The sequence below is a fragment of the Panthera uncia genome, assembly GCF_023721935.1.
Source record: "Panthera uncia isolate 11264 chromosome B3 unlocalized genomic scaffold, Puncia_PCG_1.0 HiC_scaffold_1, whole genome shotgun sequence".
In the NCBI taxonomy this organism is placed as follows: Eukaryota; Metazoa; Chordata; class Mammalia; order Carnivora; family Felidae; genus Panthera; species Panthera uncia.
Window position 1 is genome coordinate 59,000,347 of NW_026057582.1, and position 27,770 is coordinate 59,028,116.

At 34.5% G+C, this 27,770-nt stretch overlaps 1 protein-coding gene across 1 annotated transcript in view; it reads right to left on the minus strand.

Moving 5' to 3' along the window:
- TTC6 (tetratricopeptide repeat domain 6) overlaps positions 1-27,770 on the minus strand; it is a 205,674-nt gene that overhangs the window by 23,484 nt on the left and 154,420 nt on the right. Inside the window, exons 17-26 of the mRNA XM_049611599.1 lie at positions 26,596-26,716; positions 25,045-25,195; positions 23,248-23,330; positions 19,075-19,151; positions 18,483-18,643; positions 8,706-8,840; positions 7,303-7,452; positions 6,362-6,502; positions 4,974-5,087; positions 1,743-1,862 (exon numbers count right to left, since the gene is read on the minus strand). Coding sequence (XP_049467556.1) covers positions 1,743-1,862; positions 4,974-5,087; positions 6,362-6,502; positions 7,303-7,452; positions 8,706-8,840; positions 18,483-18,643; positions 19,075-19,151; positions 23,248-23,330; positions 25,045-25,195; positions 26,596-26,716 — 1,253 coding nt within the window. The remainder of the gene's footprint in view (positions 1-1,742; positions 1,863-4,973; positions 5,088-6,361; positions 6,503-7,302; positions 7,453-8,705; positions 8,841-18,482; positions 18,644-19,074; positions 19,152-23,247; positions 23,331-25,044; positions 25,196-26,595; positions 26,717-27,770) is intronic.

Genomic DNA, 27,770 nt, shown 5'->3' on the forward strand with positions numbered 1-27,770 from the left:
CTCTGGTATTCCTGATTCCCAAGGCTTCAATGCCAATGCCAGTACCCTGCTTTTTCAGAGAGAACATAGGATTTGGAATCAAGAAAGATCGGAGCTCAAATCTTGCCCCAGTGCTTCTTAGTTGAAAGATTTTATTAAGTACTAAATAAATACGTACTTGTTAAATAACACGGGTCCTATATTAAATTCGCCAGCAGCTGAGGTATTTTGCTCCCAACCCCTACTGTCCTCACTTGCTCCACCCCAACACTGGTGCCCAGAGTTCCAGAGCTTACTTGCCTACTGCAAAGAAGTGATGGAGCTCTACCTACCTGAGAGAATTCTGAATGGTGTATCTCAAAACCAAAACCTGAAGGAGTTCAAATCTTGAAACTGCATTTCATCACAGTATAAATTGCCTAGAATAAGGTTTCTCAGGCACTTCCTTAACAATAATTCTGGGGGGGGAGGGGGGCAGAATCTCAAAAGATGGCTCCCAGGCATAGGAAAATAATATAAGCCATGTCTGGAGGTGAAAAAATTAGGGACCACTCCACTCCATATTATTCTGTTGTGGTTCTTCAGACACACAAAAGCAAAACTGCCACTATTTAACTACAACCCTCAAATTGCTATTTAATTTTTGCCTCATATCAATTCCAAAATTAATTTAAAACAGAAAATACAAATAAGATAAAAATGATAATAGTGAATTTTGTTTAATTATAACTAATAATTATTTTTTTAATTTTTTAATGTTTATTTTTGAGAGGGAGAGACAGAGAGAGACAGAGAGCCAGACAGAGCACAAGCAGGGGAGGGGCAGAGAGAGAGGGAGACAGAGAACCCGAAGCAAGCTCTGAGCTGTTAGCACAGAGCTCTACGCAGGGCTGGAACTCGTGAACCGCGAGATCATGACCTGAGCCGAAGTCGGAGGCTTAACCAATTGAGCCACCCTGGTGCCCCAATAATTAATTATTAAAATACATTTTTTTAAATTTTTTTTTTATTTTTGAGACAGAGAGAGACAAAGCATGAATGGGGGAGGGTCAGAGAGAGGGAGACACAGAATCTGAAACAGGCTCCAGGCTCTGAGCCGTCAGCACAGAGCCCGACGCGGGGCTCGAACTCACGGACCGCGAGATCATGACCTGAGCCGAAGTCGGCCGCCCAACCGACTGAGCCACCCAGGCGCCCCTAAAATACATTTTAAACCACCTGTTTTTCTTCTGATACACTACAGATGCTATCTTCCATTGCAATTCTGAGTGCCTGTTTCCACTAAAAAGTCTATTCCCAGTAGCCTATTTTGAGCACCTATTTTCTGCCCTAAACAAAACAAACAGATTTATTTTGATATATTGTCAATGGGGAATGAGGAAAATTGTGAATGAGAAAGAATTATCACTGAGCAGCAAAATAAATCAATACATAAATCATTCTATTTGCCAAATAATTGAGTTTTGTGTGTAGCCAAAATATTCCCTGGGGGGAGGTGAGTGTTTTGATACTTCATCAAATCAGAAACATTTTTTTTTTTTTTTACATATTAGATGTTTCCCTGTAATCAAAGCAAAGTAAACATACACGATTTCTTGGCAAAGATTCTCTTATTCATTCAAAGTACTTCGATACAATTCTTGCTAAAGTTGTTATTGCTCATTAATATTGCCATTTGATACCAAAAGAAACTTGTTCACTAGTTTACAGAACAGAGCATGCAATATCAAGTAGGTTCATTTTTGCAAGGAAACAAGGTTTACCTCCAATGCGAAAGTATACTGCTCTAACTCTACATAGATGAGTCCACGGTTAATGAAGGTGTTTAACATCACAGTTTCTCCAGCATCAAGAAGCAGCACAATGCCATAATCTGTTAATGCCTAAAAATAAAATAACCACTTACAACCTGGATTCAACTCTAGAGTCTCACTACACTGGCTATGAACAAATGTGTTTATAACCAAACTAGGACCTCACATCAGTTCTTGAATATGACGTTCATTTATGGCCAAAAATAGTCATTTAGATTTAAAGGGTCCCCTTAACTGTTATAGATACTGCTATGCTTTAATAAATGGTCCACACTCTGCTCGCTTTTCACATGTTATCTGTAAAACGCTTCTAAGCATTTTTATTGTGTATGGTTTGGTGGGGGGGGGCATGCAACACCCTCCCTCACCTCAGTAGTTTCACCAAATGACTGCTGACATGAAAGCAGAGCACTTGCTACCTTTTAAAATTTAATTTCTTTTTAGTGTTTTATTGTTTTCCTCACTGAAACCTAAGTTTTATGGAGGTAGAGCTTATCTATTTTGCTCACCATTGTAAAGCCAGTAACTAGTTCAGTGCCTATACATAATAGAAATCAGATAAATTTTTGTTGAATAAATCATGAATCAATGTAAATAGATTTTAATACACAACAAATAAGCACTCTTTTGATAAGCACTTTGATAAGCATATTTGTGTTCTGTAAGACATTATTCTAAACTAAGAATGATCAACTCATAGGACCTTTCTCCATTACTTTAATCTTTTTAAATTATATTATTCACTGACTAAGTATGTTTTTACTGGTCATCTACTCTATGCCAGCTACCAGGAATATGGCAAATTTGGGTTGGAACTAAATCTTTTAACTCCTTTTTCTGCTGAATATTTTGTCCATATGGTTTCATCAGAAAAGGGCCAAAACTTACACACTTGTAGCACATACTAACTGAAAATGCAAATAATATTATTTTGCTATTTGCTCATTGGTCCTTCTCTAGTGTTTCATTACTAGGCACTCAAGTGTCTAAAAGAACTGTACAATTAAAGGTCCTATATGTTCATTGTGACATAATTATCAGTGGGCCTATGCCAGGGCTGTAAAAATAATTCGTAATACTTAGAAAACAAAAACAAAACTAGAATGTTAGCAATTTTCCTTTCACAGAATAACAGAATGTAAAATCTGTAAGATGCCTTAGAGATCCACTAAGCAACTGAATATGTGACACAAGAGGAAACAGAAGCTGGGAAATGAGATTTCATGAAGGTCAATGAGCAGGATTTGGATCGTGCCTCTGCTATTTTTACTTAGCTTTTCAGTCTTGGGAAAATTGCTTAACACGAAGCCTCAGTTTCTTCGCCTGCAAAACTGGGAGGTAATTTATCATATTGTTGTTGTAAAAGTCCACTTAAAAATATTTGACTTTATGTTGGTAAAGGATTTAGCCCTGTGTTTGTCACCCAATAAGCCCTAAGTAAGTGGTAACTGTTACTTATATTAATACACGGTGGTAGAAAGCAGAATTCACCTTTTGTTAGTTTTTATGAAAGTATATCTTGGAAGAAAGCCTAAGTACATTTTCTACAGAAAGATACTTGGGTTTCCTCAGTCTAGTGATGGCAGGAATCACTGTTTCTCCCTGAGAAACAGGGAGGTAGACAAAAAGAGAGGAGGTGACACTGTTAAATGACATCCGGTCCACATGCTCGATGTCAGATGGTTTTACAAAGCCACCTAAAGACTGTTAACCAGAAGCAAACAAACCTGTGAATACCAATGCAGGTCTCTACTCTCTCTGGGACTTGGTTGTGTTTCTAACTTCTCCCTACTTTCATTTCCTCCTCTGTAAAATGACTCAATGGGATGAAATGTGTTGGGTACAGAGCAGCTCTAACATAACCAATATGTTATTATTCTAGTTAGGTCTCTAGGTAGTTTTACATTTTTCCCATTCATAGAACACTGACTTTGTTATATATCAGAGATAACAAAAATGGGAGTTCCCTGCCCCTACCCAGTCCATTGTTTGTGGCTTCAGAATTACCCAGAAAAGGCAGGAATGGGGGTGGGGAGGGAGTTGTCAAAGACACCTGCTATGCAGGTTTCTCTGATAAATGATCCTTTAATTAGCTCTTAGAATCTTAACAACTCCTTTGTTAAAAATTAGTTATTCATTTGTCAACATTTCTGGAGGAAACCTGACAGACTGGTTACCAGGAATTCTACAGTCCTTAGGTAGAAAAAATGGTTCTCAACTTTTTCCCTTCCATAGCAAATAAATTTCTAAATCTCCAAATGCTTTAAACAGATTTAACTGTCCAAATTTCAAGGAGATTGGAGGAGTGTATCCACACAGAACAGCAGGAATGTGATGTAGTTTTTTAAAGGAATGTTTCACTGGCTATGGAAGTAGAGAGAAAAAAAGGAAGACAAGCAGACAACAGAGAAAGGGAAGCAAGAGGATGGGACAGAACACTAACAGACTGAGACCAGCTGGCCAGTGAGGAATCTCCACTGGAAAAAGACCAAACCTACAAGAGTAGGAAAGAGATGGGGAAGATTAGAAAATACAAAAGAGGCCTTGCACTGGTAGAAGGGGGATCATGACAAATTGAGAAAAATGGTTACTGTAGCCTTTAGTTACGGCTTCATAATAAATACACAGGCAATACTGGTCACTGGTCCCAGTCTTGGAAACCATCATTCAAAACTCCCTGCTGTGCCCGTGGTCTGAACAGTGTACAAAAAAAACCCAAAAAACAAACCAAAAAACAAAAAACACCCTGACAAACTGTTCTGGCTAATGTTGAGATTTTAAAGCAACAATATTGCTAGTGATCACTGCTTAAAAATTCTGCAAGCAGTGTATCAGTAGAAACATTTACTCAAGTGAGAATTATGCAATAGATTTTAATTTATAAATGCCTTTAAATGCTTATATAAGCATTGTAAAAGTCATTTTCATTTGACATTGCAGAGATTGGTATAAAAATATTTGGTGAGGACCAACAAAAACACTAAATATTCTTTGAAATGGTTCTTTGGTTTCTCAAGTGTGTAAGTGTGTGTGTGTGTGTGTGTGTGTGTGTGTGTGTGTGTATTTCCATAGGAATTATTTTTCAAAATTGTAACAGAAATAAGAAGAACATGTTTTACACATACTTTAAATGTGTTTACAAATGCATTAACATGTTGTTTACTAAAATGGTCATCTTACCATTCGAAGCTCACTTATCTTGGTATAACATAAGGCTCTGTTATAAAATGCTATGTAACTATTTTTGTCCATGTTGATAGCTGTAGTTAAATCTGTAATTGCTAGCTTATAAGTCTACAAAGAAAAAAATAATTAGATAACAAGGGTTAATCATAATGGAATGAAATTTAATTGTAAAATAAGTTCTTGATTCTATCAGAATTTTTTGAACACTCATTCAACCATCCTGCGTATCATTTGAAATTAAGACAAGTAATCTAATTTTTCAGAGTTAATTAAGAAGATCTTTTGATAGGAATTATTATAATAATGTTTCTCCTACCTTCAAATAAAATTCAATATACAAACAACTTTAACTTAGATAATTATTTTATTGCCAATATTGCTATAAAGCAAAAAGAAAATTATACTTCTTATTAGTAAAAGAGAAATAAGCCATATTCATCCAGCAAATATTCATCAGAGCTTGCTTCTGTCACTCTTACTGTTAGATCACATAATCGCCATGTTACCTACCCATGTTCTCCTTCACTTCCTCTTTGATGCTTTCCTGATACCTTAGATCACTCATTTCTATAGATAGTAATTTTCATGGAATTAACATGTAATACAAGGTCTTACCTTTGCTTTCAGGCATTATTTGCAAATTATTTCATATGAAATAGTTACAAAGAAAGGTCAGAAAAGTAGGGAGAAACAATGTATTCCATGAAGTATCAGATATCAATGGTACTGCTCACACCCTTTGATCCAGTAATTTCCACTTAAGAATCAATCATAAACTCAAGCAATGACTTTGTTTTCAGTGTAACAGTATGAAGATAGTAATATAGTAAAATAGTAAAATATTTAAAACAATCCAAATGTCCAACAATAAAGTGATTAAGAATAAAATATGGTAGAATATTATTCAGTTGTTAAAAATGGTACCCTCAAGTATTGTGACAAGCAAGGCACAACAAATTTATAGGTAGCATAATCCCAATTTTGGATTTTATATATATATATATATATATATATAAAAATGTATTTTCCCCCCCAGGGGAAAAAAGACTAAATGTAAATACACCAAAATGCCCTCTGGAATTTTCATTCGATGGTGGGGATAGTAGGTGATTTTAATCTTTCCCTTTATTCCCCTGTGTACTTTCCAAATTCTATAATAAATATACACTATTTTCTTAACCAGATAAATAATAAGTGTTATTCAAAATACAAATGTCAAAAATAAATATCACTATTTTCTGAAAAAAGCATAAAGTGTCTTATGCAGTTCTGTCCTTTATACCTTGGCAATTCTCCTCTCACAGAGAAAAAAAGGAAGCAAGTCATAACTTGGCATCAGAGCACTCTAAAATCTCAGTTAACAAGGCAGGAAACCGCCCTACCTTGTTGTAGTATTTCAGAACTCCTCTGTAGATATAGGCACGCACACTCTGAGGATAAATTTTGATGGCCTCATTACAATTCAAGATTGCTTTGGAGTATCTTCCTTTTAAACCATAGAAGGCTACTCGGCTTAGATACGCCTTTTCAGAGAAAGAGCAAAGGAAAGCAAGAATGGAAGTTTTAGTAAAAGCATCAATTCCCCCAAAATATGTAATAGTTTGAACAAATCCATGCCACCCAAAGATTATATAAAATATAGTCTTTTTTCCCACTCTCTTTTATTAGAAAATATTTCAAATATATAAATTAATAGAAAAAATAGTATAATGAACATCCATATGACTACCATCTTGATTCAATAATTATTATTTTGCAATATTTGTTGTATCTATTTTTTTCTGAATTATTTAAAAATAAGTTGTAGACATGATACTTCACCCCCGAGTTTTCCACTATGTAAGCATTCTCTTACATAAGCACCCTATCATTATATATCTAACAAAATTAATAGTATTTCCTTAAAATCATCTAATATTTAGTCCATATTCAAATTTCATAGGCTTTTAAAATCAAGATGCAATCTTGTGTCATCTCTCCAGCCTCTTAAAAGGCAAGAATAAATGTGATAGCAAAATAAGAAGTAAATGAAATTAATAACAGTATATAAAATTATAATTATTAATAGGTATAGTAAAATATTAACAATACTTATAAACATCACAATTCAGAAAGCACCTTTACATATAACATATCACTGTTGGAAATAACATCTTTAGTTCAAAGGGAAATACAGATATATGGATTATCAAAACACAGTTGGCTAAGAAGTAGGTATAAGTAATTGATTCTTGCTAACTAACAACAACAACGTATAAAGGCTTGAATAGTTTTAGCAAATTTAACACACTCTCCAAATCACTGAAATTGTTCATTTAAATACCTGATAATGTTTTGGATTGAGGGTAATCGCACGATTAAAATCCAGGACCGAGCTATCCTTGTTAAGTTTTACTTTACAAAGACCACGTTGATAAAAGCCTTCTGCAAAATCAGGATTTGCTTTCACAGCTTTTGTAAAACAATCAAAAGCCTAGGAGAGTATATTGTTAAAAAGAAAATCATTTAGGGAGTAGAACAGATTAACTTAAAATGTTAATAAATTACAGTGTATAACAATTGTTTAAAAGTTTTCACTTATTTTTGGTCATTTTAAATACATTTTCCAGTGAAATTCGTGGAGACAACAAAAGTAATATAAACAAGTCAGGTTTATTACTATAATTTATAGGTTCCTTTACTCCCAAACTGATATCTATATAATCCATGTTGTTAGATACCAATACTTTTGGAGGTGTAATTTTAATTGTTATTCTTCATAATGTGTTTCTTCAAAGAAATCACAACCAGTACATTTATTTTCTATGAGGGCCCAAGAACCATAGCAGATACATAGTAATGACATTTCTGAACAATGGAACTCTAAAAATTTCCCCAATGTTGTAAAGCAAATGTTGGTTTGCTCTGGTTGTCCAAAAGGACTAAAAACACAGAAAGTATTTATAATTAATTTTATATTTATTGGAATTTCTTAATGGAACAACTCATCAAGTGCAACTCTTCTTCAAGTTTATGGAGATTCAAGTTTCAAACACCCCTAAATACAAAGACTGGAATGGTGTGTGTGTGTGTGTGTGTGTGTGTGTGTGTGTGCGCATCTGTGTCTATGCCTGTATATAGGGAGATTCAGTTATGGAATATCTAACATTAGCCACTGTAAAATATCAATTGTATTACTTATTTGTCACATCATTGACAATTTTAAAATGGAGAATTATATAAATTAGCCAAATATTGGATCAATACATAATAACTGAGTCAACTGGCTTTCAATGAATCTGACCATCTTAATAACCAGTTTCAATCTGATATGAATTGTTCAGCTGTCAATAAAAGAAATTAGTATCCTACTCATGTTCTATTTATTCTATAGTATTACTCAGAAGCACTCAATTTAAAATGTTTACAATTTAATGAGTAAATTCATGTTAATGTGATGAAAATATTCTGCTATAACAATTTCTTACAGTTAGATTTATTGTTTTGGTGGGAAAAACACATTAGTCTTTGGAATACTGATGGCAAACCAACATCAAATAAAAGGTACTGAGTAAATAAAATGATATAGCAGGCATTGCAGGGTGCAGACTGATTGTATTAAGCCAAACTTTATAAGAAACTTTGTCTAGTCAATCGCTGTATAGGTAGCCTTCAGAAATAGAACTGAATTCAAGAAATCAATTTCCAAAATCACAAAAAACCTATGCCCCTAAATACACAAAATACCATTTGTATGTTGCCTTCCTCCATGTAACAAAGGCCCAAGTTATACAGACAGTCTGCTGAAGCTGCTATGGCATTTGGTCCTTTATCAGAATGAGAAAAGATATCCAACGCCTTTTTAAACATTCTCATAGCTTCCTAGAATGATTAAAAAAAAAACATGGAAGGGAATGTTTTAACATTTATTTAACATGACAGCCTTAAACGTTAAAAAGAATGCTAAGCATGCAGCCCTACTCTCATTTCACGGTAGGCCACAGTAGGACACAGGCCTTGTCAGTGCACCACCAGCTGAGGACCCAAGCAAGGAGTCTAATGGCAGGGAATCCCAACAAGGTGTCTCTCCTAAATCTGCTACTTAAGCAGACTTATAGATATGCACTTTTGATACTATAATTTCTAAATTATTAAGGCTATTTTCTTGTAGTATAAAATCAGCTTAAAGTTATAGACTAGTTTATGACCAGTTTTTCAGTAATTTTCCTGAAATACTGAACAGCTATTAAATAGTAAAAGATTTCCAATGATAATATCTGATGTGGTTTTAATCAAACTTTATTTTGTCCTACTGTGCTCTTTATAATTTTTTTAACATTTATTGTTTTTGAGACAGAGAGACAGAGCATGAACAGGGGAGGGTCAGAGAGAGGGAAACACAGAATCTGAAACAGGCTCCAGGCTCTGAGCTGTCAGCACAGAGCCCGACGCGGGGCTCGAACTCACAGACCGCGAGATCATGACCTGAGCCAAGGTCAGCCGCTTAACCGACTGAGCCACCCAGGTGCCCCAGTCCTACTGTGCTCTTAATGGGAATCCACTGGCACCAGAAAATAAACTAACATCAAAAATCACCCTCTTAGGGGCACCTGAGAGGCTCAGTCAGATAAGTGTCTGACTCTTGATTTCAGCTCGGGTCATGTTCTCATATTTCATGGGTTTGAACCCCACATCAGGCTCTGCACTGTCAGTACAGATTTTCTCTCTCTCTCTCTCTCTCTCTCTCTCTCTCTCTCTGTCTCTCTCTCTCTCTCTGTGTCTCTCCCCCACTCACTCTCTCCCTCACTCTCTCTCAGAATAAATACATAAATTTTAAAATAAATCACCCATTTAAACTAGTCAAAATAGTTGAAATTTGCTAATGAAAAAATTCAATTTTCTAGATAGAAATGACTTTTTTATAATTAGCTAACAGATATATTTATGGAAATATAAATACTTGTGACTCTTTAGACCATTTTCTTAATCATATTAAATTACTAAATAAACAACGAGATTTAGCTTGGATATGCTAAGTGTCCTTTGTGCTTCCACTTAGTATCTATTTCACATATAACTTCAACATCCATCTTTCCATCCTTATTCTCAGCACTTGACCTTGCCATAGAAAAAATACATCACCTTCTTTCTCCATTTTCCTCATTTTTACTTTTCAACACATCTATATCTTCTTCCATTTCCATTTTTTTCTCTCCTGACTTTGAATGGTTTCTATTCTTCTCCTTTTCAGAAGGAGAAATTCCTTCTGAAATTTCTAATTCTAATTCAGAAGGAATTGATTCCTCAAGCTGTGTCCTTGACCCCTACTCCTTCTGCTCTGCCTGAACACAAGTTATTTCCTTCCTCTTCTGGGTCACTGCCCCTTCACTGTCTCTTTGAGTCCACAAAGTCTTCCATCCCATTTAAATTAAAGTAAATACATCTTCACTTCCTCCTGCTTCCTCTCATAGCTAGCTGATGTCCTACCTGTCTCTTCTTCACTTCTCTGAAAAGACTCCTGGGGAAGATCTAGAGGGGTACCCAAGTAAGGCATATTTATGTTCTAAAAATAATACTGCAGCTGTTATGTGGATAAAGCTTAGAAGAATGCAACAGTGTTGCTATCATTCTAGTAAAATAAAAATATGTTCTGGATTAAGATAAAGACCACAGAAATGGAGAAAGGAAGTAGAACTGAGAGATATTTAGAAAGAATCAAGAGAACATCACTATTGATTGGATAGAAGAGGGCAATCAAAGGTAATTCCAGATTTCTATAGAGCAATAAGTGGAGGAGAGGAGGTTAAAGTAAACATAAGAGGGGTGCCTGGGTGGCTCAGTCAGTTGAGCATCTGACTTTGACTAAGGAAAGGATCTCATGGTTCATGAGTTTGAGCCCCGCATTGGGCTCTGTGCTGACAGCTCAGAGCGTGGAGCCTACTTCAGATTCTGTCTCCATCTCTCTCTGCCCCTCTCCCACTTGCACACAATCTTTCACTCTCCCTCCAATATAAATAATTTTTTGTTTAATTTTTAAGAAAATGTCAGAATATTCCAAAAACAAATTCAATATCATAAAGGTGTCAATTCTCCCTAAAATAATCTAGAGATTGAATACAATTCAAAGAAAATTCTGAATTTTCACCTTTCCCATGCATGTGCATACATGCACACATGCACCACAACGATACACCCCAGTAAGCTAAGCAGCACCATGCAGTGGAGAAAGCAGCCATTACACCAAGCCCAATCCAATTGCACCAACCAAGCTCAGGGCCTAGAGCACCACCATACGTCTTTCTGCCTGCTTAGTGTAGACTATAAAGTGCTTCATACTTTGACTTCTAGGGGAAATTGAATGTAATTTCAGATTTCATTCTGTTTGCTGGTCCATCTATTTGTTTTTTGATTTTTGTTTTTCTTTTCTTTTTCTTGGATACAAAGAGAAAATTTTATTTTCATTTTCTGTTTTCTTTTTATTTTTTAATTCTTTTTACCATATTTTAATTTTTTATAGACTTTTTATTCTATTTTACTTTCTTCATTTCATTTTATTCTATTTTATGGTATACATTTGTTGTAATTTTTAAACATTTTCTTTTTTTCTTCTTTTCTTTTCTTTCCCTTTTTGCTCTATTCTATCAAGCTTCTTTCAACAACAAAACCAAAACACACCTAGGATCCAGCTTCCTTTATTTGACTTTTTTGTGTTGTTTTTCAATTTTCAACTTAATGTTTTATTTATATTTTTTTCTTCCTCCAGAATGACAAAATGAAGAAATTCACCCCAAAAGGAAGAACAGGAAGAAATGACAGCCAGGGACTTTATCAACACAGACATAAGCAAGATGTCTGACCTAGAATTTAGAATCATGATAATAAGGATACTAGCTGGGGTTGAAAAAAGCATAGAATCCCTTTCTGCAGAAATAAGAGGTGAAATTCAGTGAGGATGAAATTAAAAATGCTATAACTGAGACACAATCTCAAATGGATGCCACGTTGCAAGGATGGATGAACCAGAGCAGTGAATCTGTGAAATAGAAGACAAAATTATGGAGAATAATCCCGAAAAAAGAGGGAAACTAAGGCAAAAGAGCATGATACAAGAATTAAAGAACTTAGTGACTTATTAAAAAGGAATAACATCCAAATCATAGGCATCCCAGAAAATGAAGAGAGAGAAAAAAGAGGAGAAGGTTTATGGTAGCAAATCATAGCAGAAAACTTTAATTTAATTTTAACTTTAATTTACAAATTTTAAGTTTAACTTTAAAATTTTAATTTTAATTTTTTCAACCTCATTAATTCCTTTTCTCCCTTCAAAATGATGAAACTAAGGAATTTACCCCAAAAGAAAGAGCATAAAGAAACAACAGCCCAGGGACTTAACCAACACAGATACAAGCAAGATGTCTGAACCAGAATTTAGAATCATGATAAAAAGAATACTAGCTGGAGTTGAAAATAGATTAGAATCCCATTCTGCAAGAAGTAAAAACTAGGCAGAATGAAATAAAAACTGCTATAACTGAGCTGCAATCACAGATGGATTCTGCGGCGGCAAGGATGGATGAGGCAGAACAGAGAATCAGCAATATAGAGGACAAACTTATAGAGAATAATGAAGCAGGAAAAAAAAGGGAGATAAAGGCAAAAGATCACAATTTAATAATTAGAGATATCAGTGACTCATTAAAAAGAAACAACATCAGAATCATAGGGGTCCCAGAAGAGGAAGAGAGAGAAATAGGGGTAGAAGTATTGTGAACACGTCATAGTGGAAAACTTTCCTAACCTGGGGAAAGACACAGACATCAAAATCCAGGAAGCACAGAGGACCCCCATTAGATTCAACAAAAACCGACCATCAACAAGGCATATCATAGTCAAATTCACAAACTACTCAGGCAAGGAGAGAATCATGAAAGCAGCAAGGGAAAAAAAGTCCCTAACCAACAAGGGAAGACAGATCAGGTTTGCAGCAGACCTATCCACAGAAACTTGGCAGGCCAGAAAGGTGCGGCAGGATATATTCAGTGTGGTGAATCAGAAAAATATGCAGCCAAGAATCTTTATCCAGCAAGGCTGTCATTCAAAATAGAAGGAGAGATAAAAAGTTTCCCAGACAAACAAAAATGAAAGGAGTTTGTGACCACTAAGCCAGCCCTGCAAGAAATTTTAAGGGGAACTCTCTGAGGGTAGAAAAGATAAAACAAAACAAAAAAAGACCAAAAGTAATAGAGACTAGAAATGACCAGAGAACACCACTAGAAGAAACTCCAACTCTACAGGCAACACAGTGGCAGTAAATTCATATCTTTCAGTACTCACTCTAAATGTAAATGGACGAAACACTGAATGGATAAGAAAATAAGGTTCACCTATATGCTGTTAACAAGAGACCCATTTTAGACCTAAAGACACCTTCACATTGAAGGTAAGAGGATGGAGAACCATCTATCATGCTAATGGTCAACAAAAGAAAGCCAGAGTAGCCACACTTATATCAGACAATCTGGATTTTAAAATAAATATTGTAACAAGAGATGAAGAAGGGCATTTATCATAATTAAGGGGTCTATCCACCAAGAATATCTAACAATTGTAAACATTTATGCCAACGTGGAAAAACCCAATATAAATTAAACATAAAGAAACTCATTGATAATAATATCATAAAAGTAGGACCTTCAACACCCCACTCACAGCAATGGACATATCATTTAAGCAGAAAATCAATAAGGAAACAATGGATTTCAATGACACACTGAACGAACGGACTTAATAGATATATTCAGAACATTACATTCTAAAGCAACATAATACACATTGTTCTTGAGTGCACGTGGAACACTTTCCAGAATAGAACACATACTGGGACACAAATCAGCCCTCAACAAATACAAAAAGATCGAGATCATACCACGCATATTCTCAGACCACAATACTATGAAACTTGAAATCAACCACAAGAAAAAATTTGAAAAGACAACGAATACTTGGAGATTAAAGAACACCCTAGTAAGGACTGAATGGGTTAGCCAATAATTTAAAGAAGAAATTAAAAAGTACATGGAAACCAATGAAAATGATAACAGCCTAAAACCTCTGGGACGCAGCAAAGGCGGTCATAAGAGGGAGGTATATAGCAATGCAGGCCTTCCTAAAGAAGGAAGACAGGTTTCAGATATGCAATCTAACCTTACACTTTAAAGAGTTGGAAAAAGAACAGCAAATAAAACCCAAAACCAGCAGAAGACAGGAAATAATAAAGATTAGAATTCAATGCTGTCGAAAAAAAAAAACAAAACAAAACAGTAGACTAGATCAATGAAATCAGGAGCTAGTTCTTTGAAAGAATTAACAAAATTGATAAACCTCTAGCCAGTTTGATTAAAAAGAAAAAATAAAGGACCCAAATAAATAAAATCAAGAATGAAAGAGGGGAGATCTCAACCAACACCCCAAAATGCAAACCATAATAAGAGAATATTATGAGCAACTATATGCCAGTAAGTTGGGCAATCTGGAAGAAATATACAAATTCCTAGAAACATATAAACTAGCAAAACTGAAACAAGAAGAAATAGGAAAGTTGAACAGACCCATAACCAGTAAATAACTGGAATTAGTAATCCAAAATCTCCCAAAAAACAAGAGGCCAGGGCTAGATGGCTTTCCAGGGGACTTTTACCAAATATTTAAAAAAGAGTTACCACCTATTCTTTTGAATCTGTTCCAAAAATTAGAAATGAAAGGAAAACTTCCAAACTCATTCTATGAAGCCAGCATTACCTTGATTATAACACCAGACAAAGACCCCACTAAAAAGGACAACTACCAACCAATTTCCCTGATGAATATGGATGCAAAAATTCTCAAAAAATATTAGCCAACCAGATCCAACAATACATTAAAAAAATTACTCACCATGATCAAGTGGGATTTATACCTGGGATGCAGGGCTGGTTCAATATCTGCAAATCAATCAATGTGACACATCACATTAATAAAAGAAAGGACAAGAATCACATGATCCTCTCAATAGATGCAGAGAAAGTATTTGACAAAATACAGCATCCTTTCTTGATAAAAACCATCAAGAAAGTAGAGACAGAAAGATCATACCTCAAGATCATAAAAGCCATATACAAAAGACCCACTGCTAATATCATCCTCAATGCATAAAAACTGAGATCTTTCCCCCTAAGGTCAGAAACACGACAGAGATATCCACTCTCACCACTGTTATTCAACACAGTACTGGAAGTCTTAGCCTCAGCAATCAGACAACAAAAAGAAATGAAAGGCATCCAAATCAGGATGGAGGAAATCAAACTTTCACTCTTCACAGACATGATACTTTATATGGAAAACCCAGAAAGAGTCCACCATAAAACTGATAGAACTGATCCATGAATTCACCAAAGTCACAGGATATAAAATCAATGCTCTGCATTCAGTTACATTTCTATACACCAATAATGAAGCAGCAGAAACAGAAATCAAGGAATTGACCCCATTTGCAGTTGCACAAAAAAAACCATAAAATACCTAGGAATAAACCTAACCAAAGAGGTGAAAAATCTAAACACTGAAAACTATAGAAAATTTATGAAATAAATTGAAGAAGGCACAAAAAAATGGAAAAATGTTCCATGTTCATAGATTAGAAGAACAAATATTGCTAAAATGTTGATATTATCCAAAGCAATCTACATATTCAATGCAATCCCTATCAAAATAACACCAGCATTCTTGATAGACTTAGAACAAACAATCCTAAATTTTGTATGGAATCAGGAAAGACCCTGAAGAGCCAAAGCAATCCTGAAAAAGAAAACCAAAGCTGGAAGCATCACAATCCCGGACTTCAAGCTGTGTTACAAAGCTGTAATCATCAAAACAGTATGGTCCTAGCACAAAAACAGACACATAGATCAATGGAACAGAATAGAGAACCCAGAAATGGACCCACAAACCTATGGCCAACTAATCTTTGACAAAGCAGGAAAGAATATCCAGTGGAATGAAGACTGTCTCTTTAGCAAATGGCAGTGGGAAAACTGGACAAGCCACAAGCAGAAGAATGAACCTGGACCACTTTCTTACACCATACACAAAAATAAACTCAAAATGGATTAAAGACCTAAATGTAAGATAGACACCAAAATCCTAGAGAAAAAAGCAGGTAAAAACCTCTTTGACCTCAGCCACAGCAACCTGTTACTCAACATGTCTCCAGAGACAAGGGAAATAAAAGCTAAAATAAATTAACTATTGGGACCTCATCAAGATAAAAAGTTTGTGCATGGCAACAGAAACAATCAGCCAAACCAAAAGGCAACTGACAGAATATGAGAAGATATTTGCAAATGACATATCCAAAATCTATAAAGAACTCAAACTCAACACCCAAAAAACAAATAATCCGTTGAAGAAATGGGCAAAAGACATGAATACACACTTTTCCAAAGAAAACATCCAGATGGCTAACAGATACATGAAAACATACAACACATCACTTATCATCAGGGAAATACAAATCAAAACCACAATGAGATACCACCTCACACTTGTCAGAATGGCTCAAATTAACAACTCAGGCAATGGCAGATGTTGGTGAGGATGCAGAGAAAGAGGATCCTTTTGGACTGCTGGTGGGAATGTGAACTTGTGTAGCCACACTGGAAAACAGTATGGAGATTCCTCAAAAAATTAAAAATAGAACTACTCTATGACCCAGCAATTACACTACTAGGCATTTATGCACGGGATACAGGTGTGCTGTTTAGAAGGGACACATGCACCCAATATTTATAGCAGTGCTATCAACAATAGCCAAAGTAAGGAAATGTCCATCGATAGATGAATGGATAAAGATGTGGTGTGTGTGTGTGTGTGTGTATACATATATATACACACACAATGGAGTATTACTCTTCAATCAAAAAGAATGAAATCTTGCCATTTCCAACTACATGGATGGAACTAGAGTGTATTATGCTAAGCGAAATTAGTTAATCAGAGGAAGACAAATATATGACTTCACTCATATGTGGAATTTAAGATACAAAACAGGTGAACATAAGGGAAGGGAAGCAAAAATAATATAAAAACAGGGAGAGGGACAAAACAAAAGAGACTCTTAAATATAGAGAACTGAGGGTTGCTGGAGAGGTAGTGGGAGGGGGGATGGGCTAAATGGGCAAGGGACATTAAGCAGGACACTTGGGATGAGCACTGGGTGTTATATGAAGGGGATGAATCACTGGATTCTACTCCTGAAATCATTATTGCACTACATGCTAACTAACGTGGATGTAAATTAAAATAAATAAATAATAAAATAAAATAAAATAGAAGAAGAATAAAGGCCCAAGAATAACCAGTAGTTTCCTAGAGAAGAATATGGTGTAGGGGCTAGCTTTACCAGATATCAATAATTACAATAAAACTAAAATAATTAAGAGATTGTACTATTGGGCTGGGGATAGAGAAACTGACCAAAAGACAAGAATAGACAGCCCCAAATCAGAGCCACATATGCATGAAAACTTATAATATGACAGCTGTACCACTTCAGACCTTTGGCTTGAGAGAACAGTCCAATAAATGACACTTGAACATTTGAATATCCATATAGGAAAAATTAAAATGTTACCACTATCTCACACTCAAAGAAATCAATTTAAGTTAGAGTAAGATCTTAAATAGAAAAAGCAAAACTTAAACTTTTAGAAGAAAATATGGAAGAATATCTGTATGACCTTGGGAGTGGGAAAAACTTCTTAAACAAGAATTGTTTAAAAGCCACAACAGTAAAACAAAAAAATAGATACATTCTACTATATTAAAATTAAGAACCTCTGTAAAACCAGCCACAAATTACAAGAAGATATGTGGTATACATGACAACCAAGGATTGATATACAGAATTTATTTTTTAATGCCTAAAATCAATAAAAACAAGACAAACAAAAAATATGTGCAGGAAATTGAGAGAACATGAAATATGAGCAATTAACAAACATATAAGAAGATGCTCAATCTGTGCTCAGAGAAATGTGAATTAAGACCACAATGAGACATCAGTTTTTACCTAATAAATTGACAAAAACAAAGTCTGACAACCAATTACAGTAGAGGATAGAGATCAACAGGAACATTCATACATGACAGGTAGGAGCATAAATTGGTACAGCCCTATGTAACAACATGCCATTTTCTTGGAAGTTAAATATTCACATTCTATACATACCAGCAATTCCATTCATAGGAATATATCCTGGAAAGCTACTCCACATGTTAACAGAAAACATGTAAAGGAATATTTATAGCAGCCCTAGTCTTAAGAGGAAAAATAAATAAAAAGAAATAACCCAGATGTTAATTAACACAAGAATCAATAAATAAATGTTATAATCTAGTTCTGCAAAAAAAAAGCATATAAGCTGTCATGCTGAGCACAATATAAAAATTCTATTAATAGGTTTAGTAAATAATACACAAGACTTTCACCTTGATTTTCTTGGCTTTCATTTGGGCTTTTGCTAATAGAGTATACATGGTGAGCTCAGGCCTGTTCAAAGTGATCCGATCCAAGACCTGAATGGCCTTGTCATGGTTTTCACAAAATGAATAAATGAGTGCTTGCTGTATAGGACTCAACTCAATGAGACCTAAAAGGAAAATAAAATTTATCAATTACCTTTGCCAAGTATCTAGGATTTAGAATATGATTATTTTAAGGAAGTCAAGCAATTCAATAATTTATCTTTGTAATATGAATAAATCAATGCAATACTAAAATCTATTTACTACCAACAAACAATAAGCTATTCCAATTACAAACAACAACAAAAACAAAAAAAACTAAAATTATAACCCTGGAATCTCCCATAATAATCCCTCAGAAAATTCATTTCATCAATGAAGCATTTACTGGTTGATTTTGTACATGTGAAACTGAAAATTTAAATTTTCAAAATCATCTTTGATGAAGTACACCTTCCATGTTATTCCTACTTGCCTATTGAAAACAGTATAAACATTGTAGGAGATATTTATTTTAAAATTAAGACAATTATAATTTTGCATTAATTATGTTTACCTTTGTTCATTTCTGCCACTTGATAAATAGTAAACTTTGCAAGATCATAACATTTCACCATAAGAAGATATTGTCCTCTGAAAAAAATAATACCTTTTAATTCTAAGTAGTTAAAAATAATTTTTCTAAAATAAAATTTCTTATAATCAGTTACTTAAAATTTTATAATTATAGTACCTTTATTCATACTTATATGTGTATAATAAAAACAATGTAAAAATTATAAACATTTTATATAGTCTAAATTGACCAATTAGCATACAGATGTGATGAGAAAACAATTTAGGAAAAGTGAAGCTGAAATAAAAATACTCAAATCTTTTTCCAATTATCTATATTTAAAATGTTATACTCTGACCCCACAGCTAACATCATACTCAGTGATGTAAAGCTAAAATTTTCTTCTTCTAAGATCAGAAGTAAGACAAGAATGCCCATTCTTCTATTCAACATAAAAATCCAAGCCACAGCAATCAGACAAGAAAAAGAAATAAAACACATCTAAATTAGAAAGAAAGAAGTAAAACTCTTACTATTTGCAGATGACATGATACTATATAGAAAACCCAAAAGACTCCCCCCCCCCAAAATTATGATAACTAATAAATGAATCCAGTAAAGTTGTAGGATACAAAATTAATATACAAAAATCTGTTATATTCCTATACACTAATAATGAACTATCGGAAAGAAATTTTTTAATCCCATTTACAACTGCTTCAAAAAGAATGAAATTACTAAGAATAAATTTAGTCAAGGAGGTGAATGATCTGTACTCTGAAACTTATAAGGCCTTGATAAAAGAAACAAGATGACACAAATAAATGGAAAGATATTCAGTGATTAAAGATGGAAAAACTAATATTATTAAAATGCCTATACTACCCAAAGGTATAATCCATATCAAAATACCAATGACTTTTTTTCATAAAACTAGAAGAAAAGTCCTAAAATTTGTATGAAAGCACAAAAGACCCCAAACAGCCAAAGCAATCTTGAGAAAGAAGAACAAAGCTGGAAGTATCATGCTCCTTGATTCCAAATTATACTAAAAAGCCATAGTCATCAAAACAGTATGGTACTGGCACAAAAACAGACAACAGACATATAGATGAATGGAAAAGAATATAAAGCTCAGAAATAAACCCACAATTGTGTGGTGTATCAATGTATGAAAAAGGAGGCAAGAATATACAATAGAGAAAAAAACATCTCTTCAATAAGTGGTATTGGGAAAACTAAACAGCTATATGCAAAAGAATGAAATTAGGGCACTTTCTCCCACCATACACAAAAATAAACTCAAAATGGATTAAAGACTTTACCTAATGTAAAACCTGAAACTATAAACTCCTATAAGAAAACATAAGCCAAAAACTCTTTATCATTTGTCTTAGCAATATTATTTTGGGTCTGTCTCCTCAGGCAACAATAGCAAGGAAACAACAGCAAAAATAAACAAATGGGATTACATTGAACTAAAAAGCTTTTCCACAGCAAAGGAAACCATTAACAAAATGAAAACTCAACCTATTGAATGGGAGAAGATAATTGCAAATGTTGTATCTGATAAGGGGTGTATATCCAAAACCTATAAAGAACTCCTACAACTCAACACACACACACACACACACACACACACACACACACACACACAACAAAAACAAAAACAAAACAAAACAAAAAACAAATTGTCTGGTTATAAATGGGCAGAGGGCCTAAATAGACATTTTTCCAAAGAAGATATGTGGATGGCCAATGGGTCCATGAAAGGTTGTTCAACATCACTAATCATCAGGGATATTCAAATCAAAACCACAATGAGATATTACCTTACACCTGTCAGAATGGCTATTATCAAAAAGACAAGAAATAACAAGTATTGATGAGGATGTGGAGAAAAGGGAACCCTTGTGCACTATTGATGGGAATGTAAATTGGTACAGCCACTATGGAAAACAGTATGGAAGTTCCTCAGAAAATTAAAAATAGAAACACCATATGATCCAGCAGTTCTACTTTTGAGATTTATCCAAAGAAAATGAAAACACTAATTCAAAATAATATATATACCACTATGTTCATTGTAGCATTATATAACATACTCAAGATATGGAAGCAATCTAAGTATCCATCAATAGATGAATAGGTAAAGAAGATGTGTATAAATATACAATGGATTATTACTCAGCCATTAAAAAATGAAATCCTGCTACTTGGGACAATATGGATGGACCTAGAGGATATTATGCTAAATTAAATAAGTCAGACTGGAAAAGATAATTGCCATATGATTTCACTTACATGTGGGATCCAAAAACCAAACGAACAAATAGCAAAAGCAGAAACAGACCCATAAATACAGAGAACAAACAGGTAGTTACCAGACAGGAGGGGGCAGAGGGATAGGCAAAATAGGTGCAGACAAATGGGTGGTACAGGCTTCCAGTTATGAAATGAATAAATCATGGGGATGAAACAGCATAGAAAATATAGCCAATGGTATTATATGGTGACAGATGGTAGCTACAATTGTGGTAAGCATAGAAGAATGTATAAAGTTATTGAATCACTATGTTGCACATCTGAGGCAAAACGTATCGTTGTGTGTCAACAATATTTCAACTTAAAAAAAGATGTGGTATATGTGTGCAATGGAATATTCCTCAGCTGTAAAAAAAGTACAAAATCTTGCCATTTGTGACAACATGGATAAGACTAAAGATATTGTACTAAGTGAAATAAGTCAGAGAAAGACAAATACTATATGATTTCACTTACATGTAGACTCTAAAAACAAAATGAGGGGTGCCTGGGTGTCTCAGTCGACTAAGCTTCTGACTTTGGCTCAAGTCACGATTTCTCTCTGTGCTGAAAGCTCAGAGCCTGGAGCCTGCTTTGGATTCTGTGTCTCCCTCTGTCTCTGCCCCTCCCCAGCTCACGCTTTCTCTCTCTTTCTCTCAAAAATAAACATTTAACAAACAAACAATAAAAACTAAAATGAATGAGCAAACAAAACAAAAACACAGACTCATAAATACAGAGAACAAACTGGTCACCAGAGGGAAAGGGCTGGGTGGGGAGGGATGATATAGGTGAAGGAAATTAAGAAGTACAAATTTCCAGTTATAAAATCAGTAACTCACAGGGATAAAAAGTACATCATAGGGAATATAGTCAATGATATTATAATAACTTAATATGGTGATAGATGGTAATTAGACTTATGGTGATCTTTTTGTTATATATATACATATATATATATATATGTATATATATATATGTATATATATAAAATTAGGAATCTTTACTGTGTACCTGCACTATTGTACACCTGAAGCTAAAATAATATTGTATGCCAGCCATATATTAACAAAAGTAAGTAAATAAATAAATAAAATGCCAGTATAGTTAACATACAGTGTCATATTAGTCTCAGGTGTGCAATATAGTGATTCAACACTTCCATACAGTACTCAGAGCTCTTCGAGATAAGTATACTCTTTAATCCCCTTCACCTATTTCCCCCATCCTCCCACCCACCTCCCCTCTGGTTACCCTCTGTTCTCTATAGTTAAGAGTCTGTTTTTTGATTTGTCTCCTTTTTTCCCTTTGTTTGTTTCGTGTCTTCAATTCTACATATGACTGAAATCATATTCTAACTGGCTGGTTTATTTTGCTTTGCATTATACCCTCTAGATTCATCCATGTTATTGCAAACGGCAAGATTACATTCTTTTTTATGGATTAATAATATTCTACTGTGTATCTTCTTTATCCATTCACCCATCGATGGACACTTGGGCTGCTTCCACAGTTTGGCTATTGTAAATAATCCTGCAATAAACATAGAGATGCATATATCCTTTAAAATTAGTGTTTTTTTATTCTTTAGATGAAAACCTAGTAGTGGGATTACTGGATCATGGGGTAGTTTAAACAGTTGGGTTTGATGCAAGGATAGAGAAAAGGGTAAGATATCTGGTTATCTTATAAATAATCTTAAAATTTAACAAATACAATAGCTATATCTGACTTGCTAGTTGAAAGGTGGCCATTGCTGGGAAATTAAATGTAAAAAGAAGAGGACAGAAAGATCAAGACAGAAGTAAAGATCCCAACAGCTAGCTCATGTGCTTAGTTATGCCAAGAACTCCATTTCTATGTTCGTACCTTATTATATATAATTGGATTCCATCTGGCTGAAGGTGGATAGCACGAGATAACTCTCTTACTGCCTTTTTCAATTTATGCAACTGTTGAGTGATAAACAGAAACTTTGCTTATAATAATACTGATTTGTTTCCCTTCTGATGCTTCCCTCCCACCCTTCAATACAGAAATTTTGCAAGAACATCTCCTAATATACATGAGTTCTTTGGGGTTTTGTTTGTTTGTTGCTTTTAAGAATCATCAAACCAAATGGGATACAAAGAAGTTTTTTTAAAACTTTTTAAAAGGTTTTTAAAGTTAAAAAGTTTTTTTAAAAAACTTTTTACTAAGCCTGCCCTGGGTCTTCTACCTCCACCATCAGGAAAGGAAGGGCATTGCATGGGACTCGAGTCACATTGGCTCCTGAGATGTAGACAATGGAGAAGAGAGACTCTAGCTAACTCGCAGTAGACAAGCACTGTGAGCAAGAAATAAACCTTTGTTATTTTAACACAGTGATTTTAAGTGTTCGGGGTGGGGGGAGGGTTTGGTGCGTGTGTGTACGTGTTTAGCCACAGCACAAACTAGACTATCGTGGCTGAAACCAGTGTGACCAAAGAACTTGTAGAAGACGAGGGCAGAATGGTAATAAGGGGCCAATTCCTGTGGTTCTTAGAGGCCTTTGGCTTTTGCAGCATTCAGCTTTTATTCTGAGTGCAAAGGAAGCTATTAAAGGGTTCTGGGCAAAGTGAAATAATCTTATGTTTTAACACGATCACTATGGCAGCTATGTTGAAAATCCTTCCGAAGGGAGTAAAAAACAGAAGCAAGAAGACCAAGAGGTCCCTGCAGCAATCCTGATGAGGAATGACACGTCTTGGACAAGATGATTAGTGGTGGAGTGGTAGACAGGGATATCTATTTTGAAAGGCAGAAACAACAGCTAACAGTAGTTATCTCTGGAAAGTCAAATTTGGTTGGAATCAGGGAAGACTTTTGCTATTTATTGCATCTTTGACTTTGCAACACTAAAGATATGTCACATTTTTTAATTTAAATAACTTGTAAAATTTAAACAAAATCTTGGGGTGCCTGGGTGGCTCAGTTTAAGCGTCCGGCTTCGGCACAGGTCATCTCTCACAGCTCTTGAGTTTGAGCCCCACATTGGACTCTGTGCTGACAGCTTAGAACCTGGAGCCTGTTTCAGATTCTGTGTCTCCCTCTCTCTCCCCCTCCCTTCTTCTCTCTCTCTCTCTCTCTCCCTCTCTCTCTCTCTCTCTCTCTCGTTCTCTCTCTCTCTCAAAATAAATAAACATTAAAAAATATTTTTTAATTTAAACAAAATCTAAAGGTAAGTATGAATGAGTAGGATCCCATTATATACACAGATCCCATTCTACAAACCCACCTGCTCGCTCTCGCTCTCTCTCTCTCTCTCACACACACACACACACACACACACACTCAAAACCACTGTAAAATGTTAATAGTAGTTGTCTCTAGAGAATAAAATTATGGATTATTTTAACTTACTGTTATTTGCATACATATATTACATGAAATAAATATATATTGTTTTTGTAATAAGGAAAAACGTTTTTTTAATGAAAGACAAAATTCACACTTCATAAGTAAAGGCTTTATACATAGGTAATTATAATTAATTATATCTACTTTATATTTATTGCTTGGACATGCATTAGCCTCTGTAATTAACTGAAAACAAATATATTAATACACTGAAATTACACTGAACAATAGATATCCAGAAAATTAAAGCATTTTTTTTAAAAATCAAGGTTTTCAAAACTTAAATACCTTATGATAGGTTTCTGCTCTACAAATATAGCTTTGAATATATAAAGGATCAAGTCTAATAGCCTCAGAAAAATGCCAAATGGCTTCAACGTAGTTATCCAAGTATAGCAGATGTATGAGGCCAATATTTACGTAAGCCAAAGTAACAGTTCTAAAAAAAAAAAAGTGAAAAAGCAAAATCTTGTTAGACATTTTAATTAATCCAAATGTTTTCCAATTTTGAATGAACCTAGTGAAATACATACATCAATATATATCAGGATGTTTTATTAAATGTTTTACTAAAACAAAGTAAATCAGTTAACTATTCTCTTAAAAATTATAAGCACCTTTATAAAATCCTTAGTTGAGAATCAACATTTATAGAGTCTATGCTAGGAACAGAATTCCTGAACTCCCCGTTCCATCTTTACTCTTCCTTGACTTAATCTTGAGTTATCTTGAATTTCAAGCTTAGTTTTTCTCAATTTAAAAGTTTTCCCCTCAGGCTATGTTGTATTCGCCATGAGTAACAGAGAGAAACAGTAATATTCTCAGAGCCTGGGGTTAAAAATCCTCTCCACGTACATATTAACCCAGCTTCTTTTCTTTATAAAATAAATGTATTTTTTCTCTCTTTGAATCAAAACATTTTCAATAGAGAATTGATCTTAGAAATTACTCTATTTGATGCCTCTATTTCAAAATGAGGAAACTACATACCCTACAGCCCAGCTTTGTTAGAAGCCTAGACCCTTTGCCTAAAAGACACCAAAGTTCTTACTGCCCATTTTTTGGCTTTTTTTGGAACTGAAACTCTTTTCTTTCTGGCTCAAAAATATCTAAAAAGGAACTACTTTGGCCATTATGGAGCCATTCTCCATGACTTTCCTAAGTCAAGTTTAAAGTTTACCTTAGATAAAAGTAAACAGTCTGCTGGTTGGCATGGAATTGGCATGTTGTTTTTATTTTTTTTTTTTTGATGCCTTTCATTTTAACAAATGCTTCTTTGAAAAGAACAGAAATTAATTAATTCTGTGTTTTAGAGCTTAGATTTCTGTACACACTAAAAGTGTGTACAACTTTTAGTCTTTGTTTCTTCCTGAACCTACACTCTAATGGTATTGGTTTTTTCTTTTGCTTTACTATCCAAAATGAAGTCAGATTCTAAATAGTTTCCTACTATTGAGTCATATGTTGTGTGCATAGCAATATATCAAGCAGAATATTTTCTCATTATTGTAAAACTTGATAACATTTTTTCATGAACTTAATTTCAAGAAGCTCTGATCTGTTTATCCCCACACTGCTGTTAGTAACTTTATGTTGTTACCTGTGAATTGGACTCATCTCAAAAGCATTCAATATCTAAAATTTGCAAAAGTATCTGAGGTAAACAGATGTTGGGAACCAGATCTTATCTTAGAAGTAGTATTCTAATTCTAGGATGCTTTTACAATTGTTATTTTATAAGGTTATTAATGATGAGGGGAAATGGCTTTTTCTTTCATTTTGTTTTTTTCTTAACTTTATACAAAAGTGAATTCAGTAAGAATGAAAAGGAAAACATACCTTTCTAGAGAAATAACAGTTTCAAAGTCACAGATTGCCAGTAACCAAAGCTTTAGATCTGCATAGAGTATGCCCCGATGTAGAAAACAACCAAGATTCTCATAGCCATCATTTATGAGAGCTTAAAAATAACAACATACATCTTATTTGGGTTCTGAACAAAAATATCTGAGTTGTGTTTTAGTCTTTACCCTTCCCATTGCTTATTCTTACATTTGAACACTTTATAAAACATATCTATGATGAGCGCATTTATTTGGTAAGAAACAGTATTCACATAAAAATGTATTTGTCTATAAGTAACTATGTGGCTATCAAGGTTCACAAATTCATTAAAACTGGAGAAATCCTGATGGTAATCTAGGATAGTCCACTCACTTCACAGATGAAGAGATTAAGGTGCAAAGGGGCTTAACCACAGTCATGATTAAGTCAATGGCAAAGATGGAATCTAACCTCTGATTCACTTCAGTGGATTGCAGTCAGAAGGGCACCATTGCCCTTGATGGGCTGTTAATTATCAGGAAAGCATTGCTATTGGTCATAACACAGGCTCTGGTACAACTCCAGACACGCAGATGACAGAGATCAGACTGCTACACATAAACCAGGAAGAGCAGCTCAAAGAGACTACTCCAAGGTAAGCTGAACTTGGAGTTAAGGCAGGCAACTTGACTATGCATGTTCTAAACAACAGGAGTGTGGGGCAAAAAGAATCTTCTCAGTACTCCAGGTGTGTGTCTTTCATCTATAAGCAGTCCAGAGGTCATCTCATGTATCCCCACTTACTAATTTTCCCTTCACTTTCCCAAAAACAGGCTAGTGAATTACATGGGTTTTCCACAACATTTGATCCATGTCTTCTAAGCTTCTCAGGCCCATTCTGGCTAAGAAGGGAAAGTTCTGCCAAAAATGTACATAGTGCTCACAGTCTGGGACAAAAATATTCACAGTGTTAGATTTGGGGAAGTATATTGAGTTTAAGCAATGATGACACAGATTAAATAAATAATCATGAAGGCAATCTGCTCCATTCACAGTATAATTGGCTAGCAAAGACAAAGTCAGCTGCACTTTTGGTGGTTGCTCTAGGAAAATTAAAAAATTCTACCTAAGGAAAAAATATTAGAATTACTTAACCTCTCTGTGCCTCTGTTTTCTTATCCGGGATGAAA